This window comes from Phyllostomus hastatus, unplaced genomic scaffold, assembly GCF_019186645.2.
Source record: "Phyllostomus hastatus isolate PE091 unplaced genomic scaffold, TTU_PhHast_1.1 phas_contig_80, whole genome shotgun sequence".
In the NCBI taxonomy this organism is placed as follows: Eukaryota; Metazoa; Chordata; class Mammalia; order Chiroptera; family Phyllostomidae; genus Phyllostomus; species Phyllostomus hastatus.
In genome coordinates this window covers 43023279-43039216 of record NW_025333960.1, presented here as the reverse complement: position 1 = coordinate 43039216, position 15938 = coordinate 43023279, and the positions used below count along the sequence as shown (strand labels likewise).

The 15938-nt window shown below is 37.9% G+C and overlaps 1 protein-coding gene across 1 annotated transcript in view; it reads right to left on the bottom strand.

Moving 5' to 3' along the window:
- DCC (DCC netrin 1 receptor) overlaps positions 1-15938 on the bottom strand; it is a 668131-nt gene that overhangs the window by 39451 nt on the left and 612742 nt on the right. The window contains exons 25-27 of the mRNA XM_045849638.1: positions 10496-10722; positions 8039-8155; positions 140-295 (exon numbers count right to left, since the gene is read on the bottom strand). Coding sequence (XP_045705594.1) covers positions 140-295; positions 8039-8155; positions 10496-10722 — 500 coding nt within the window. The remainder of the gene's footprint in view (positions 1-139; positions 296-8038; positions 8156-10495; positions 10723-15938) is intronic.

Sequence of the window (15938 nt, the reverse complement as noted above, 5' to 3'; positions counted from 1 at the left end):
TACCCAGGTCATAGGTAAATTAATCTTTCTAAAGGAGAAGAACATCCAAATGCTACAATTTGACAAGACACCCATGGTATTATTTGTTTGTTCCTTAAAAAAAAAAAGAAAGAAAGAAAAGGAAACACATTACACTGACTTTTTCCTGTTCCGAAACCTCGGTCCACGGACAGCGTTGGGAATGGCACAGGCCGGAGTGTGAACTGTGGGTGAGGGTATCCGCAGGTGGGAGATGGGAGGATTCCCGGGTACTGGGCACTTTCTAGGGTTGGCACAGGGATGGCACTCACGACAGCTGCAACACAAAGATATTCATTTTTTTAATCCTATGTATTCACGTAACAAGCAATTGGGAGTGGCTAAATGTTCATGTCTTCAAATCCATGCACACTCTTCTCAGTATCAGGTAGGTTCCTTTATTAGCTTTTTCCACAGAGTTCTTCACAAATAATGATAGAAAAGACACCCCACTCCCCCAGCATCTCAGAGGCATTATCCTGGGGTTTGGAACTCTCCATGGTTTCAGACAAAGGAACGGTTAATACAGCCACCTTATGGCTTCCTGGTTTTTGGTTTCTGTTTTTGTTTTCTCGTTCTGTCTCTCACGCAAAGGCAATGGCATTAAAAATGTTGGGTTGTTCAGAAACCAAATATATTGTATAGAGTGGGCTGAGGAAATGAACATTTTCTGTGAATTCTGTGTAAGAAGAATGTTATACAATTTTGAGAGACAGTCTGGAGAGAAAAAAAATAAAGGTATATTCTCAACAATTATACTTACGACTTATATTTAAATGGAAAGGAAATAACTTCAGAGAGCCAACACAGTGCACCTTAATGTCACATTAATTTAAATATAACTGAATGTTTTCTGGGAATACCAAACATTTGTTAGTCATACTAGCTTAAACTCATAGACAAATACCTTACACAATGTTTTCTAAGTTTAGTGACCATTGTTCAATTCTATTGTTCAACACCTATTGAATTATATCATATTATGAAATATTTACTCTAATTATAGTCAATCTTCATCTCATATCTTGTAAAACGTTTATATTACCTGTCTTATTAACAAGATATAAAATTTAAGCTTTATTAACAAAAAATAAAGTTTAAGCTGGCTACTGGAATCATCAGTTGTAGCAGTATATTCCTATCTAGGAAACTAATGAAGCGGTTTCTGTTATATACCTGACTTTCAATTAATTACACTCAAGTGCCCATTACTGGAGTTTTTAACATGCATAGATATGCACATTCACCAGAGAAAAACCTTTCTTTTTGTTTTATCACATTCCTCTTTCCAAAGTAACTTCATAACCATAGATACAAATTATATTAAATTTTTGTAAACTAGTGGGAAATAACATGTAGATTTAAAAATATTTTCTAATTAAATTGCATATTAATTAACTACATTAAATACACAACACTTTAAATCAAAAGGATTGCTTCTAGTAAACTAGATTTTACCATTGTATTCCACAATTTATTTGTCCTTGTAATTATAATATTATAATACTCCTTGAACTACATATTGACATGTTTATTTGAATTGAAAAATAAAGTAAGGCTTTTTCAGAAACAAATTTTGATTGATTAGTTTGACATTGAGGAATAATTATCTTACATGAGTTTAATGATGACTGTATTCGAAGAACTGAATAAAATATATAAATTTTAATAGGATAAAAACATTTTCAAAAATTATATTAGTAAAGGTATAAATGATATTTTAAAGTTTCCAATCCTGTCTTAATATACTACAGTATACAAAGTATCTTATAAGAGTATTTTATAGGTGTGCCTCCTAGAAAATGAACCAGTAAGTAACTTGAATAAGTAACAAAAACATTTAAAAGTCAGGATATTTCTAGAACTTTTACTTCCAAAATAATTGAAGAAGGATATTGCCTAGTTGTTAGTTGAAATATTATTAAAAATAACTGTATGAAAGTTCACAGTATAATTTTGGCATATAATTTGGAAGGCTTTGAATCATTGAGTGATTCATTGAGTGATTGCTATAAAAATCTCATTGTTGTAATATTCAACCACACATATATATAAAGTTTCTTTGTCTTTAGATCAATAAACAAAACCATTGGATTAGAATTTATGCAAAAAATAACATTCATCCATGAATATTAAATAATTGTCTTAAAAATTGTATGACTGTACAATCATACAATTGTACAGAAATAGTAATTGGAGTGTTGACCCAGAAGAAAAAAAAAGCAGTTAAATACTTATTCTCACATAAATTTATAACATAAACATACAATTTGTTAATAAAAATACGTTGCAATCAAAAAGGATAAATTATAAATAAAAGACAATCATAAAAATAGATGACATCTGTATATTATTCTTTGGCAAATGTGAATTGCAGGTACTAGGTTAGGAGACAAATGAGTAACAAATTCTTCTTTATAAAACAGTGCTTCCTCATGGATTTTGTAAATATGATGGTGAATATCAAATCACTAGTATTTGCATGTTTTTGTATTTTTATCTGAAACAGTAGTAAAGTATATGGTTCACAGATATAACAGGATATTTTAAATGTTAAATTAAAATATGAATTATGACTCAAAGTTTCTCTCAATTATTTTGGGAAGACTTGAATGAAAATTAGAGAATAAATGGTATATGCACAATGCCTTAATACAGATATTTTTTAAAGAGTAAATTGTGAATATACAAACACATGAATATTTTCCAAAAAAGGAAAAAAAATGACTTTGACAAGAATGAAGACACAAGCCAGATACCAGCCAAAATTATTATAAATTCCTTAAAGAAAGAGGTTATAATTTTATAGTCTTCATGACTCTCACAGTACAGTGCTGGAGATACTTCCTATTTTTCAAGTGAGTTAATAAAAACATTTCTAGAAGCAATATTTATAAATCTGTCATTTTAACTCACTGGAAACTTTTTAAGTGGTTTGATGTATTAGTCTCCTGGGGTGTATACTTACTATCGTAGTAATGATGATAATAATAATAGTAGTAGTAATAGACAAATACATTTGTAAATAAGAGCCAAAGAATGACGTAAAGTCTGTATTCATACAATTCAAAAATCCAGTCTTCGAAGCAGTCAGTTCAATGACCTTACCTTTCCTACTGATCAAACGGAATCATTGCCTGTTCATTGAAGTTGACTGACAGATTGCAAACCCTGTGTTGACAATTTTTACTCATAAGTAAATGTGATAATGAGTTTCCCTTAGATATACGAGGCACTCACTTCACAAACTGCACATTTTCTTAGTGCTACGGTTATTTGAACTTAACTAATATTTTATCATACATTCAGAAAAAGCATTTCAAAAATATCTTCTGGTCAGAGCTGAATACATGTGAATGGAGAAATGAAAAATCACTTGGCAGGCCATGGAGTCTCTAAGTTTGATGATGACTGAGAGAACCCAGAAGACTCAATTCACCATGCAGTTCCAGGTCCTCCATTCCTGAGGGAAGAGATTTTACCTTGCAAGGGTTTTGCATTTTGACTATTGACTTGGGTATAAAATGTTTGCAAATAATAAAGTCATTTTAAAAAGGAATAACAATCTGTTGTATGTTTCTGCATCTCCAAAATTCTCATTGTGCCCTGGCCAGTGTGGCTCAGTGAATTGAGCGCTGGCCTGTGAACCAAAGGGTCACTGGTTTGATTTCTGGCCATGGCACATGCCTGGGTAGCAAGCTAGGTCCCCAGTGCGGGGGGTGGGGGCACGTGAGAGGCAACCACACCTTATGTTTCTCTCCCTCTCTTTAAAAAAAATTCTCATTGTTTTATTTCCTGGTATGACATTGTTAGTATTCTAAATCTTTGGTTTGGAAGTACTTGGATCCATTATTGATTTCTAAAAGGGCACAAAGGTCTACACTTATCGCACGGTTATTGCAAAAATAATCATTCTGAAGTTGGACATAACACTGTATTGAAGTCTTCTGGTATTTTCCCCATAAATGTCAGTTTCAAGAGCCAGAAGCACACACAAACTTCCACTACAGTTCAAAACATTCACTGCATTGCTGTGTTGATGCAAAACATCTCAGAGCAACATCATCAAACATTTTCAACAAATTTCTGTTCTGTGGCCAAATATGACAAAAACCAATCTGTTCTGAACACAGCTTGCTAACAATTGAATTTATATCTTACACTGATATACAAAGATTTTTCAAATAGAAATTCCCTTGCCAAATTACTTAGCTCCCTGAACAGGGGACGTTGGTATTAGAAAACTTTTCCAATATCCTTAAAAATGTTAGCACTAAATGTGGCCTATAGGAATTCTAAAGTGGAGATTACTTTTAAAGTTACGATTTTAGGAAATTTAGCCCTCTGAAGTATATGAATGTTATACTTACATCCAATTTTAATAAGAAATGAAAAGTCAATAGAATGCATATATATGTTACATAACCTTGGTTATCTCTAAGCTCTGTGTTGGTAAAGCTCTTTCCAAGAAAAGGAAATGACTTTGACATACAATCAAAGTGGATTTTAAAGCAAATTCTTAAGTTTTCTGATAAGTAAAAGGGGCTTTTTGCAACTGAAGTAATTGATAAGGCCTTAGATAACTATGCTGATAAAAACAGATCTTGTGCACAAAGATTCTGAAACACAAAGGTCTGTCAGAAGAAAGCCACAATAGACTGGTACAGGTAAAACCTAGTGACAAGAGGAAAGAGGACTGCAGGAAAAAAATAGAACCAGCTTATGTAGTCTCTCTGTAGTAAAATGAATGAAAAAAAAAAAAAGGAAAAATGGCTTCACAGAGTATTATAGCCGGAAGCATAATGATTAGAGTACACAGCTCTCTGAAGCCAGACCGTCTGCATCCAAATTCTGGCTGTGCCACCAAGTTACTGTGTGAATGAAAGCTACATTATTCAATGCTCCAAGTCCCTGTTTGCTTATCAGTAAAACAGGAATAATAATGCTACCTATCCCATGAGTTGAACAGCTGGCATTCATCACAAATTCCACATAGATTTTTGCACTTATAGAAAAAATTGAGATATATGTTCAAGTGTGGAGGAGATATGATGTATAGTAAGTAGAAAGAAACCATTGTTATTTTATTCATTTGACTAAATTGTATCAATTGTATGCCTACCATGGGCCAGGTTCTGTTCTGGGTATTGAGGATACACAGTGATCAAAACACATAAAATCTCTGCACTCATATAGGCTGCATTAAAATATGGGAAACACATAATAAATAAATAAACAAACACAAAAATGCAAATGGGATGGTCATACACAATAGTGGATGATGTGAGGCAGAATCAAGGAGGTGGAGAATGACCAAAGATGCTATGTTAGGGAAGTCCTCTTTGTGGTAGTGGCAGTTGAACGCAGACCTGAAGGGTAGGAGGAAATAGCTATGTGACTATTTATGAAAAGAGGTTCTAAGCAAAGAGAACAGCAAGTGAAAAGTCCCTGAGTTTGAATGTACACAAAATATCTAGAAACAGAGGAGGACTACGTGGCTGAGACGGATTGCAGAGAGAAGTATCGGGAGCTGAAGTGAGGGATGAGGCCAGAGTTGGGCCACATGGTGCCTTGCAAGACAAAGTAAAATCACTGGATTTTGTTTTACATGTGATGGAAGTCAAGAGGAGTAACACGAGGACTATCTTTCGGTATTTGTATATTGAAAAGCTAATGTAGTGACAACTTACTGTAGGGTCAAGAGCTAAAGGAAAGAAAGTAGGAACGAGCTTTAGCTATAGTCTATTATCTGTAACAGATGGTGGTGTCTCGGATATACACGGGCAGAGCAGTGAAGATGGGAAGGAGCGGTCAGATTTGGGATGGGTTTGGAAAACAAGAACTGGAGAATGTGGTGAAAGATTGCATTCAGAGTGTGAGAAAATCAGAATGAAGGAGCATGAAACTACAGTTTGTAACAAGAGTAAATTAATCAATAGTGGTACAATGTATTGAATAGGGAAAATAGAAGTTTGGAGTTGGGGAGAGGAATTATGGGAGAATGAGATTCCCATTTTGAACATAGATGGTTTGCTTATTAGATAGCCATTTGGAGAAGCTGAGTCAGCATTTGATATGGAAGTTGCCGTGGATTCTGGGGAGAGATTAAGCTGGGGATAAAATTTGGGATTCAGGAACATTTACATGACATTAAGACCATCGGTCCTAGACAATCATCGAAGAGACTAGTGTAGATAGAAGAGAGAAGCTTGAAGACTGAGCCCTGGTGCACTCTCTGATTCTTAGAGGTTGGGAAGGAGGGGAGGGGCTAGTAAAGGATGCTGGGAAGCAGCAGTCAGCTAGACAGGAAGAAAACCAGGAGCATTTAGTATACTACAAGTCAAGTGAAAAAAAATGTTTCAGGAAAAAGAATGAGAAGCTATGTCAAATTTTGCTGAGCATCTGAGAATTGCCCATTTGGCTTGACAACGTAGAGATTATCAATAACCTTGGCAATCATGGTTTCAGGGGAAAGGGATTAGAAAACTGGCATTAAAACTAATAAAGAAGATTGAAAGAAGAAAAAGTAAGTATAGACAGCTTGAAAAGAGTTTTTCAAGAAAGGAGAGGACTGGAGCTTTGGTTGGAAGAGAGAGTAGTATCAAAGGAGGGCACTCTATAAAACAGGAATTGTGGCAGAATATTTGTGTGCTTCTTGGAGTTATCAGTTGGAGGGAAAACTGATAAATCAGAAAAGGGCAGTAGAGTATTTAAGGAAGTAAACAGGGATGTCCACAGAGATAACAGCTGGCTGTAGATAGAAGCACAAACATCGACTAGATTTGAAGGAAAGATAAGAATCCTATTTCTGAATGCTCCTCTTTCCCTGGTGACAGAAGAACCAAGATTATTAGCTGAGAGTGAGGAAAGGACAGTGAGGTATCGGGAGTCCAGAAAACAAGAAAATATATAAGACATCCATCTTATAAAGTGAGACAATGAATGACCACAGCAATGTAGTAGCATTTCCAAATAGATGACAGCTCACCTTGGATTTGTGGCCATAAATACTCAGTAAGCAGGTTGTGTTTTTCTCCAGTGACAGCTATTAGGGTATGGCAAGAGTTGGTAGAGAAACTCATTGAACCAGGTTTTTTTTTTTTTTTCAGGTGATATGATGGGGAAGGAAGACCGAGGGAGATAGGGGTATTTGTGAGGGACTACATGTAACACATGTTAATGGATTGAAAGCTGCGTTTGGATGAAAATGATAACATGAGGTGATGAGGAACACTGGGAAGGTGGCAGAGTTAATGGATTGGAGATAATAGTGGGATTGAAGAATAGTTGGCAAGGGGGCAATCAAACAAGTGAGCAGGAAAGCAATAAGGTGCTAGGAAAAGGCATGATAGGAACTGACATTTCATAGGGGGTGCGATTACTGGTTTAGTGTGTGACATGGAACTGATGAATTACAGTGGGAAGGAGCCAATATCATTTCAGGTAACGTAAGGGAACTAACAGCCTAGGGCATCAGACGGATTGTCTGTGTGGGTATTGTAATTACCAAGATTGATCATAGAGGTAATTGGAAGGGAAGTGATCCCCGGATACCAATATCTTCAGCGAATACAGGAATATGACAGAAAACTTTGACAAGAAGGGGGTAGGTAGTAAGTGTGTGAGTATCTTTCAGTAGTTGCTCAAAAGGTGCTGGATTATTTAAGTCTAAAAATTGGAAGCATTACAAAGTAAAAAAAAAGCTATGAAGGTGATTATTAGAATAAGGCCAATAATATTGACAGAAATTTCAGCTCTTTTTATATCAACTCATATTTTACCATTTCTTAAATATGTAGCTGGCTCTTTGCCAGATATTTTACTGTATATAACACATACAACAGAGTGAAAAGTCAGACTTCTTCCTATAAATAATATGGTTTTAAGTCATTCTTCACTATGTTTATTTGCCCAGAAAAGCTCAGGTAAAACTTTAATTATTTTTTGATAATTGATATGGAAAAGACACAAACAGCAATCACTACATGTCTTCGTGGTGGCACCACCAGTCCTGACTCACCAGGATTGTTGGACTGCGCGTCCATAGGGATCATGAGCTTTGCCCGGGTGGCTCGGCGAGCAGCCAGGGACCGCTCCAGGGTGGACATGGAGCTCCCTGCTTCTTCAGTGTCTTGACCTAAAAGAAAAACAATACTCATGAGAGACAGACACACTTTCGTCAATGCTTCAACATTTTACATTATTTCTAGCCAGACACTCTAATGCCTTTTTCATTTTATTAATGTATGAAATACTGCGATCTAATTTCTTATTACCAAAACAAGATACCATCACTAATAAAATTTACCTTAACCTCATTACCCAGAAAATGACATTACTTACACTTCATTATGCATAATTTTTTGCACAAGTATGTCTACATGAAAGTGAGAAGGCATATATTAATGTATTTTTCAAAGGTGGCATTATACCATATATATTGTTTTGTAACCTGAAGAAAATAACATGAGATCTTTCTCTGTTAGTAAATGTCAGTAATATAATTTTCAATAGCTCCATAACATTCAATTGTTTGAATTTACCACAACTTACACAACTAGTACTTAAGGTCCAAAGACAAGAAATCTTTTTAAAAAATATTTTTAAAAGATTTTATTTATTTATTTTTAGAGAGGGAAGGGAGGGAGATAGAGAGAGAGAGAAACATCAGTGTGCGGTTGCTGGGGGTCATGGCCTGCAACCCAGGCATGTACCCTGACTGGGAATCGAACCTGCGACACTTTGGTTCGCAGCCCGTGCTCAATCCACTGAGCTACGCCAGCCAGGGCAAGAAATCTTATTATCTATAAATGTATTATGATTTCATAAAGCATCATACTAAAGAGCCATTTAAATTAATAAGCAAGAAATATGCATATTTGAAAAATTAATAAAATATATGTTGAGAGATACAAAACTTAAGTTCTGAAAAGTATGTAGCACTGAAAAGTATAGGATTTATTGGCATGGAATTTTGTTCTTTTAACCAGGATAGCACAGAGAACAATTAATGTAATGTAAAGCATAACTAGAAGGATTTTGAGTGCTACTTTCCTTCTTGTTATAGGACTGGCAAGTAGGTCCTCACATTAGAGGCAAATAGGCACAACTATCCTCTCACTCTAAAGAAAGCAGTTTTCATTTGTAGTTACACTTCTCCCAGCATGTACTGAGAGATGTCAAAACTAGTCTGGCTGGCTCTCACTGTCATCTGAGAAGATGAAGGATAAAGGGAAAAATCAAGACGGAGGAGTCCCAGAAATCATTGGCAAAACCTTCTGAGGGCTGAGAGACAATTTCATCCCCTCCAGAGAGAGGCAGAGGTGCTCTCCCCTCCAGATGTCTAGTAAAAAACATATAAGAACAAATAACTGTAAAGTACTGAGATTCATAAAAACAAACTCAACTATTCATTTGTTCTCCAAACAGAAGCCCATTCATGCAACAGGCTTGCTGGTCTACCCTGCACCTATTTAAACAGAGGAAGAGGTATCTAAAGAGAGCAAAGCTGAGAGAGGCTCAGTGTGGTCTACAAGCTCTCTCATCACTCGGTCTGGCAAAGATGTAGGTGCTTCCTCTGGGTCAAGTGTGCACGTGGAAATGTGGTGAGGCTTGGGTCCTCTTGGAGAGCAATTCTCATTAATCAGTTACACATTCAAACAACTAACCTATTTTAATTTGGCTTAAAAACAACAGCTACTCATTCTACAAACACATCATGAGTAGACCAAGAGCTTTTTGATGAGAGTACTTGGTTGATTATTCAACTTCCCATAAGCATGTCAAAAATATGAGGACCCACAAAATGCAAAATATCTTAACCACCACTTTCTAGATTTCTTAGTTATTCCCGGACATGGATTGTTCTGCACCATTTTATTAAACAGTATATTTTTTCTTCGGTTCACTTTGTATACCTGCAGAGCCTTCAAACAGACTCCATCAAACCAGGATAGTGACCATTTAAGTGTGATCACATGATGGTGACATTTGATCTCCATAGTAATCAAAGCAAAGTAACAGAATAGTCAATATTTTCCCATTTCAAGTGTCTCTGATGTGATTTTGTTAAGGCAAGAAACTGACAGCAAATTTAAAATCAACTTTCAATTATCCATAGACATAGGGATCTAAAAATTGTACAATGGCTTCAATTTTTATTGCCTTGACAAATGTTTTAAGACTTAACAAAAAGGAATCAATTTATCGACGCTTCATATTTCAATATTTCCCAGGGGTGTGGTACCACCTTCTGCCTCTTAGAAGTCTCAAGAGGCATTGCAACTATAAAAGGCGGGCAACAGAATGATGGGATAGAAAGTAAACCAGGTGAATCAACCAAATTTATATCAGATTATTTCAACTTGGGAAATAACTGAGGGAAGGATACCTCACAAAAGACGGAGTGGGGAACAAACACCCTGGCAGGGTCCAGAAGGAAAGGAGATGTTTTTCCTGGCGCAGAGACGAAAGATACCTGAGTGAGAGGTGCTCTTGCTCCCCAGCTGGGTTTCTGACTGGCTGTGGCTGACTGGTGTGAGCTCTTGGCAACTCTGGATGGGGGAGTCCCTTCCCGCCGGGTCGGTGCCTGACGGCTTCTCGATGTTTTTCATCTCCATTTCCTCGTGATGGATCCAAAGATCAGGGGGCCGCAGGTCCTTCTGGCTGCCCTTCCTTTTGCCAGCACTGTGGGTGGCCCGCTTCCTATGGAACAGAATTAGAAGGCAAATGTGAGTGCTTCTTTTCAATGGCCCCTCCTGTCTTCTCTCTGTCAATTCAAGTTAGAAGCAGGGAAAGGAAACAAAAGCACTCCCACGAGGAAACCTGTGAAATCCAGGAATTGGCAGGCTCCTCTTGGCCGCCTTCCCGCTTTTCTCAGGAGCCTCACCGCATTATAGGAGACGTGCTGGTGAATCCCCAGGGCCTGGGCAGCCTGCCAGGAGCACCTCCCTGCAGCATCCCCCGCTGTGAATTCAAGCACTAGCTGACAATGGGTTAGATGGAGCCATATGCCAATCTTTGGAACTAGGCATAAGGTACCTGACTGTAACATCTGCTTAGGAGATAAATGAAGGAAACACTTTGAAAGGGCAAACAGAAATAAAAAGGCCAGAAGCTGTGCCAACAGCCAAGATAGGAGCTTAGGGGGAAGTATCTACCACAGCTGTATAATTTAATGTGCAACTGGGACGCTTGCTCTCGGAAGACAAAAGACCACAAGAGGACATTCTTAGGGCAAGGAAACACTTTTCCCCTGGAGTCACTAAGGGTCTGGATTCAAACACAGTGAGACTCATCCTTTTGAAAAGAGAAGAACACACTTTTGAAGTGTGCTTCACAGGTCTCTTATTTTACTCAATAAGAGTAAATTTATGTTTTTAGTGGTCACCTCTTCATGGGCCTAGTGAGATTCAGTTGTTCCTTGCAAAGTGAAGTAGCATGATGCTTCTGCTAGCCGTTCCCTGCTGCAGGGATCAGTAAGCAGGGCCTGAAGGCCAGACCCGCCCACTGCCACTGTCTCCTTTTATAAATAAAGTTTTATTGAAATCCTGCCCAGGTTATTTATCATGGCACTGGAGTGTTGAATAGTTGTAACAAAGATCACATGGCCCACAAAGCCTAAGATATTTGCTATTTGGCCTTTTGAAGAAACAGTTTTCCAACTCTGTTCTATACCTTTATAGTTTTTAAAATCTCCACTTATAGCTTCAACGTCTTTTAAACTAATAATGTTTCCTTATAAAGGAAAACTTTGGAGAGTTAAAATCTAACCCTTGACAGGAGCCCAGAGCAGAACCTCCTTCTCGCTTTCCTTGCTTGCAGGGGTCTGTAAGAACAACTGGTTTTATTGCTGCTAAATGGCTCAGTGAAAACTCTTTGTAACCTGTGCAAGGCCACTGAGGGTGGCCTTGTTTTCCCAGCTACTGAGTAGGACGCTTGGTACATATTCAGCAATTAAAAAAATGTTCACTGGTGTAATTTGTTAAATTTTCCCTCTTATTCTTTTCTTAATTTTTCTTGAAGCACACTGATGAGAATAAAAAACAAAGAAGCCCAGACTTAATATCTAGTCAGTAGTTTGTGAGAAAAAGAATGCAGTGTTTTCTGCTCTGATATTTACCCCCCAAAGACCTGAGTTTGGCCGATTTCCAGGCAGCAACCTCACACTGACACTAGGCAATGGCCTGTAGAATAACCCCTAGATAATAACCCCTAAGATAGTAACCCTCTGCTAACCGGACGTTCCCCGAATTCACTTCCCTACCCTTCCACCTGCCCGCAGGAAACTAGTCTGCAACTCACACATGGCTCTTTGTGTAATCTAACCCTGGCAACTCAGACAAGTTCAGTGTCATCCTCACACCTGGAGATTTCACCCTCTTATCTTTTTTTCTAACAAGTCAAAATGTTAAATAACTTTAAGTCCATGGTTTATATAATGGCATACGGAGAAGTCCCAGTTCCCAAGTCCAGAACCAGAACGACTTGTTCACCGTACCTCAATACGGAAATGGCCTGCAGTAAGTAAATCCATCAAATAATGTTTGAAACTGGAAGCAGTGATAAGTTCTTGTTTCTCTTTGCTTATGTGCATGCCTTATCCATTCCTCCATGTACCAGTCCCCCTGACCTCAGGACCCAGTATCCCCAGGTGAATTTTATATATATATAAAAAGTTACAAACTTGATTGAGGCAGAATCCTTTTGAAGTTATAATTTATAATATTCATATGGGAAGAAATGGTCATTCCTGATAAAATGCATATGGATTTTAATCAGATCATTTCCCCTCTGAGAAGCTACTCATGCATCTAGGCTACCGTCAGTCAGGAATCTGAAGATCTCGAAATAGACTTTTATTTCCTTTTTTCTATATACTCTGTGAAAGACCATTTAACTACCTTTGTTTCCTATATCGTCTTATCAAGAGGGAAACCTTTGGCCTTAGAGGGGTCCCCCTCTCCTTCTGCCAGCAGTCCAGCAGATCTGCAATGAAGCTGATGTTTGCTCCTACCTAAGCGGTCTGAGATTTGTCTTCCAACCTGTAAGAACAGCTGTCACCCTGGCCTCCTGTCCATCTGCCTGTTCCTTGACACAATGACTGCTGCCCACTGGCCCCCAGTTCTTCTGCCTCACCATTGGGACCTTCAATATTTGTGTGCACATGAACCTGGTGCAGGGGTTCCAGCTGCAAGGTTCACCTGGGAACCAGTTAGAAATGCACATCCCCAGGCCCCACCTCGGATCCTATGAATCAGAAACTAGGGAGAGGTGAGACCCAGCAACCTGGAGGGGAGCCTGATGCACCTAAAGTTTTGGAAGCACTGTCAGTGAATTATTCAGTGCTGTTAGTTTTTATTTTAAAGCTAGTTTTTCTATTTGATATAGACATGCCACATTTATCCTTCTCACATACGCACCTTTTGTTACAGGTACCAGGAACCTTTCCACTTTCAAAGATAGTTGTAGAATGGGGGCCTTTCTTCCCACCACATGGATTTTCAAATGAAGACAAAGCGAGGTGTCTCCTGAGGCTCTCCGCTGTTTCTCACTGTGGCAAAGCTTTTCACAGCATAGTCATAGACGGCTGTTTTGTGTTTTGTTTTATTTATCAATCTATAATCCATCCATCTGTCCATCCATTCATCTGTCCGTCCATCCATCTGACTATTTACTCTTACTCCTTGTGTCCAGAGTGCCTCCACAGTCCTATTTATTTACAAACTACTGCTTCTTTCCTCTCTCCTGCAAGAAGGCTTCCTCACCGCATGAGGTCAGTGTGACCCTGAGAGACCTAAGTCACTTCTGTCATCTCTCCCTGTGCCCCTCGCCTTGCCTTGATCACCGTCTGTCCACTGAGCCGGCCAGATGCTCCCAGTGTGTGGGTGGCTTTCCTCTCGTGAAACTGGAGCAAACTCTGTTTCTTTCACTCCTCCAGCATCATCCAACATTTTGAAAACATTTATTCATTTGTTCATTCACTGACTGTTTATGAACTATTGACTATCACCAGTTCTGCTAAGTACTGGAAATGCAAAGATAGGTTGGACATTGGGAGCTTACTCAATGAATGAAAAATGATGTGGCTCTTGGGAATTTCTGCTTTTGTGGAGTGAGGAGCCTGCACTGGGACATGGTAGGCAGTAAAGCTGAAACAGTGGAGGGGACCAGATCAAAGGAGGCTTCGCCTCTGTAGAAACACTTTTTAATACCAGTTGGGGTAGGCCCTTGAGGAAATGCGAAAGATTTATAGCACAAGAGTTAACTTCAATCAGATCTGTAAGTACTTGGTATGATGCAGATGATACACTTTTTATTATTGACTTAAACTATTTTTTGCCAGGTTATTCTTTGATTCTTTATTGGCCCACCGGCTCCTTGCTTTGCCTCTCACTTGTTGTTGTAAGAAGAGTTTCTTTTCTTTTTGCTTTTAATGGGTATGCTGGGAATGTGAATGGGTAAGACCCAGCATTGACTGAGTATTCATTTTATTTGACGAGGCCTTGTGAAGTTCTCAAGTGCTATTACCATTTCATAGACTCTTTGCCACATTGTAATAAATTACTAAGTCCCCCCTCTGTGCTTAGATACACTCTGCTCAGGTTATGCACAGGAGGCAACCGTGTCGCTGGGTCCTAGTTCTCTTGGTCAGATAGATGTGTGCCCCAGGTCTGAAGGGAGACTGAGGTGAGGAGACTCTGCCCCACTGGGAGTGCAGGGAGACCTGACCTGAGGGTGGAAAATGATAACAATGGACCAGGAAAAAAATACACTGGGCAGTATAAACACCTGTCCTGAATCCTCCATCCAAATCCTTCCCCAAAGTTTCTCATTCTCTGCATTATTTTTATTCTACTAATTGCTACTAAAAATATTTTTTTTATAAAAACCTATTGTGTTGGAAACTCAGGAAAATGTGTCCTAGATACCCAAATAAACCTGTACTTTCTGAGATGGAATTAGAATAAATAGGCGTCCTAAGGGGCTACCAGTTAACATCTCTGTGTGGTGGATATTGAAAAATGATTAAAATGTTAAAACTTTGAAAATCAGCATGAGTGACCTATGATAGTTAAAGTAGAGTAGATTTCATTTAAGAGTTTAGACAGTTGATCCTCAATAATGAAAATAATTATTTTAGTCGAGATTCGAAGGGGTGCTGACATTTAAAACTTGCAGTGTACCGGTCAAATCACATAGGAGGCTCAGTCAGCTGGTGATTCTATTAAGTATACCTTGGATTTTATTTACCCATATTTTTCGGACCATAAGATGCACCTAGGTTTTAGAGGAGGAAAATAGGAAAAAAATTTTGAAGTAAAAAATGTGGTAAAATATTTAATAACATAAATAACATAATATTTCCCCAGTGTAAATGTAAAGCTACATTTGGACTATAATACACACACCCCCATTTTCCTCCCAAATTTGAAGGGTTGGGAGAAGTGCATCTTATAGTCCGAACAATACGGTACATCTTTAAATTTAATGCATTCAGACAAGTTGTTGATCATCTACACAGGTTACTGCCTTAGAAATGTGATATCCATGGGTCTTGGATTTCCAGGATATCATCAATGTCAAATATGTTGTCTTTAGTATCTATGGATACATCATATACATGTTCTATATTTTGGCAAGAAAAATATTATTACTTTACTAAAAACACAGAACATCCTTATTAATTTAAGCTTTCATAAAACACTTTTTCTATATTATGATATTCTCTAATCTCACTAAGTCAAAATGTGTAAGGGGTCTCTCTTCAAAGTGGTATAAAAATTTAAATTAATAACCAAAGAGAAATGCAAAATTATTTTTATTTCATATTAGCTTGAAGCTAAATGCTGCTACGTGTTTCTATAATGCAGTAGTATTCCATGGGGAATTTCAGCATTTATAAGATAGAAGCAGTGATA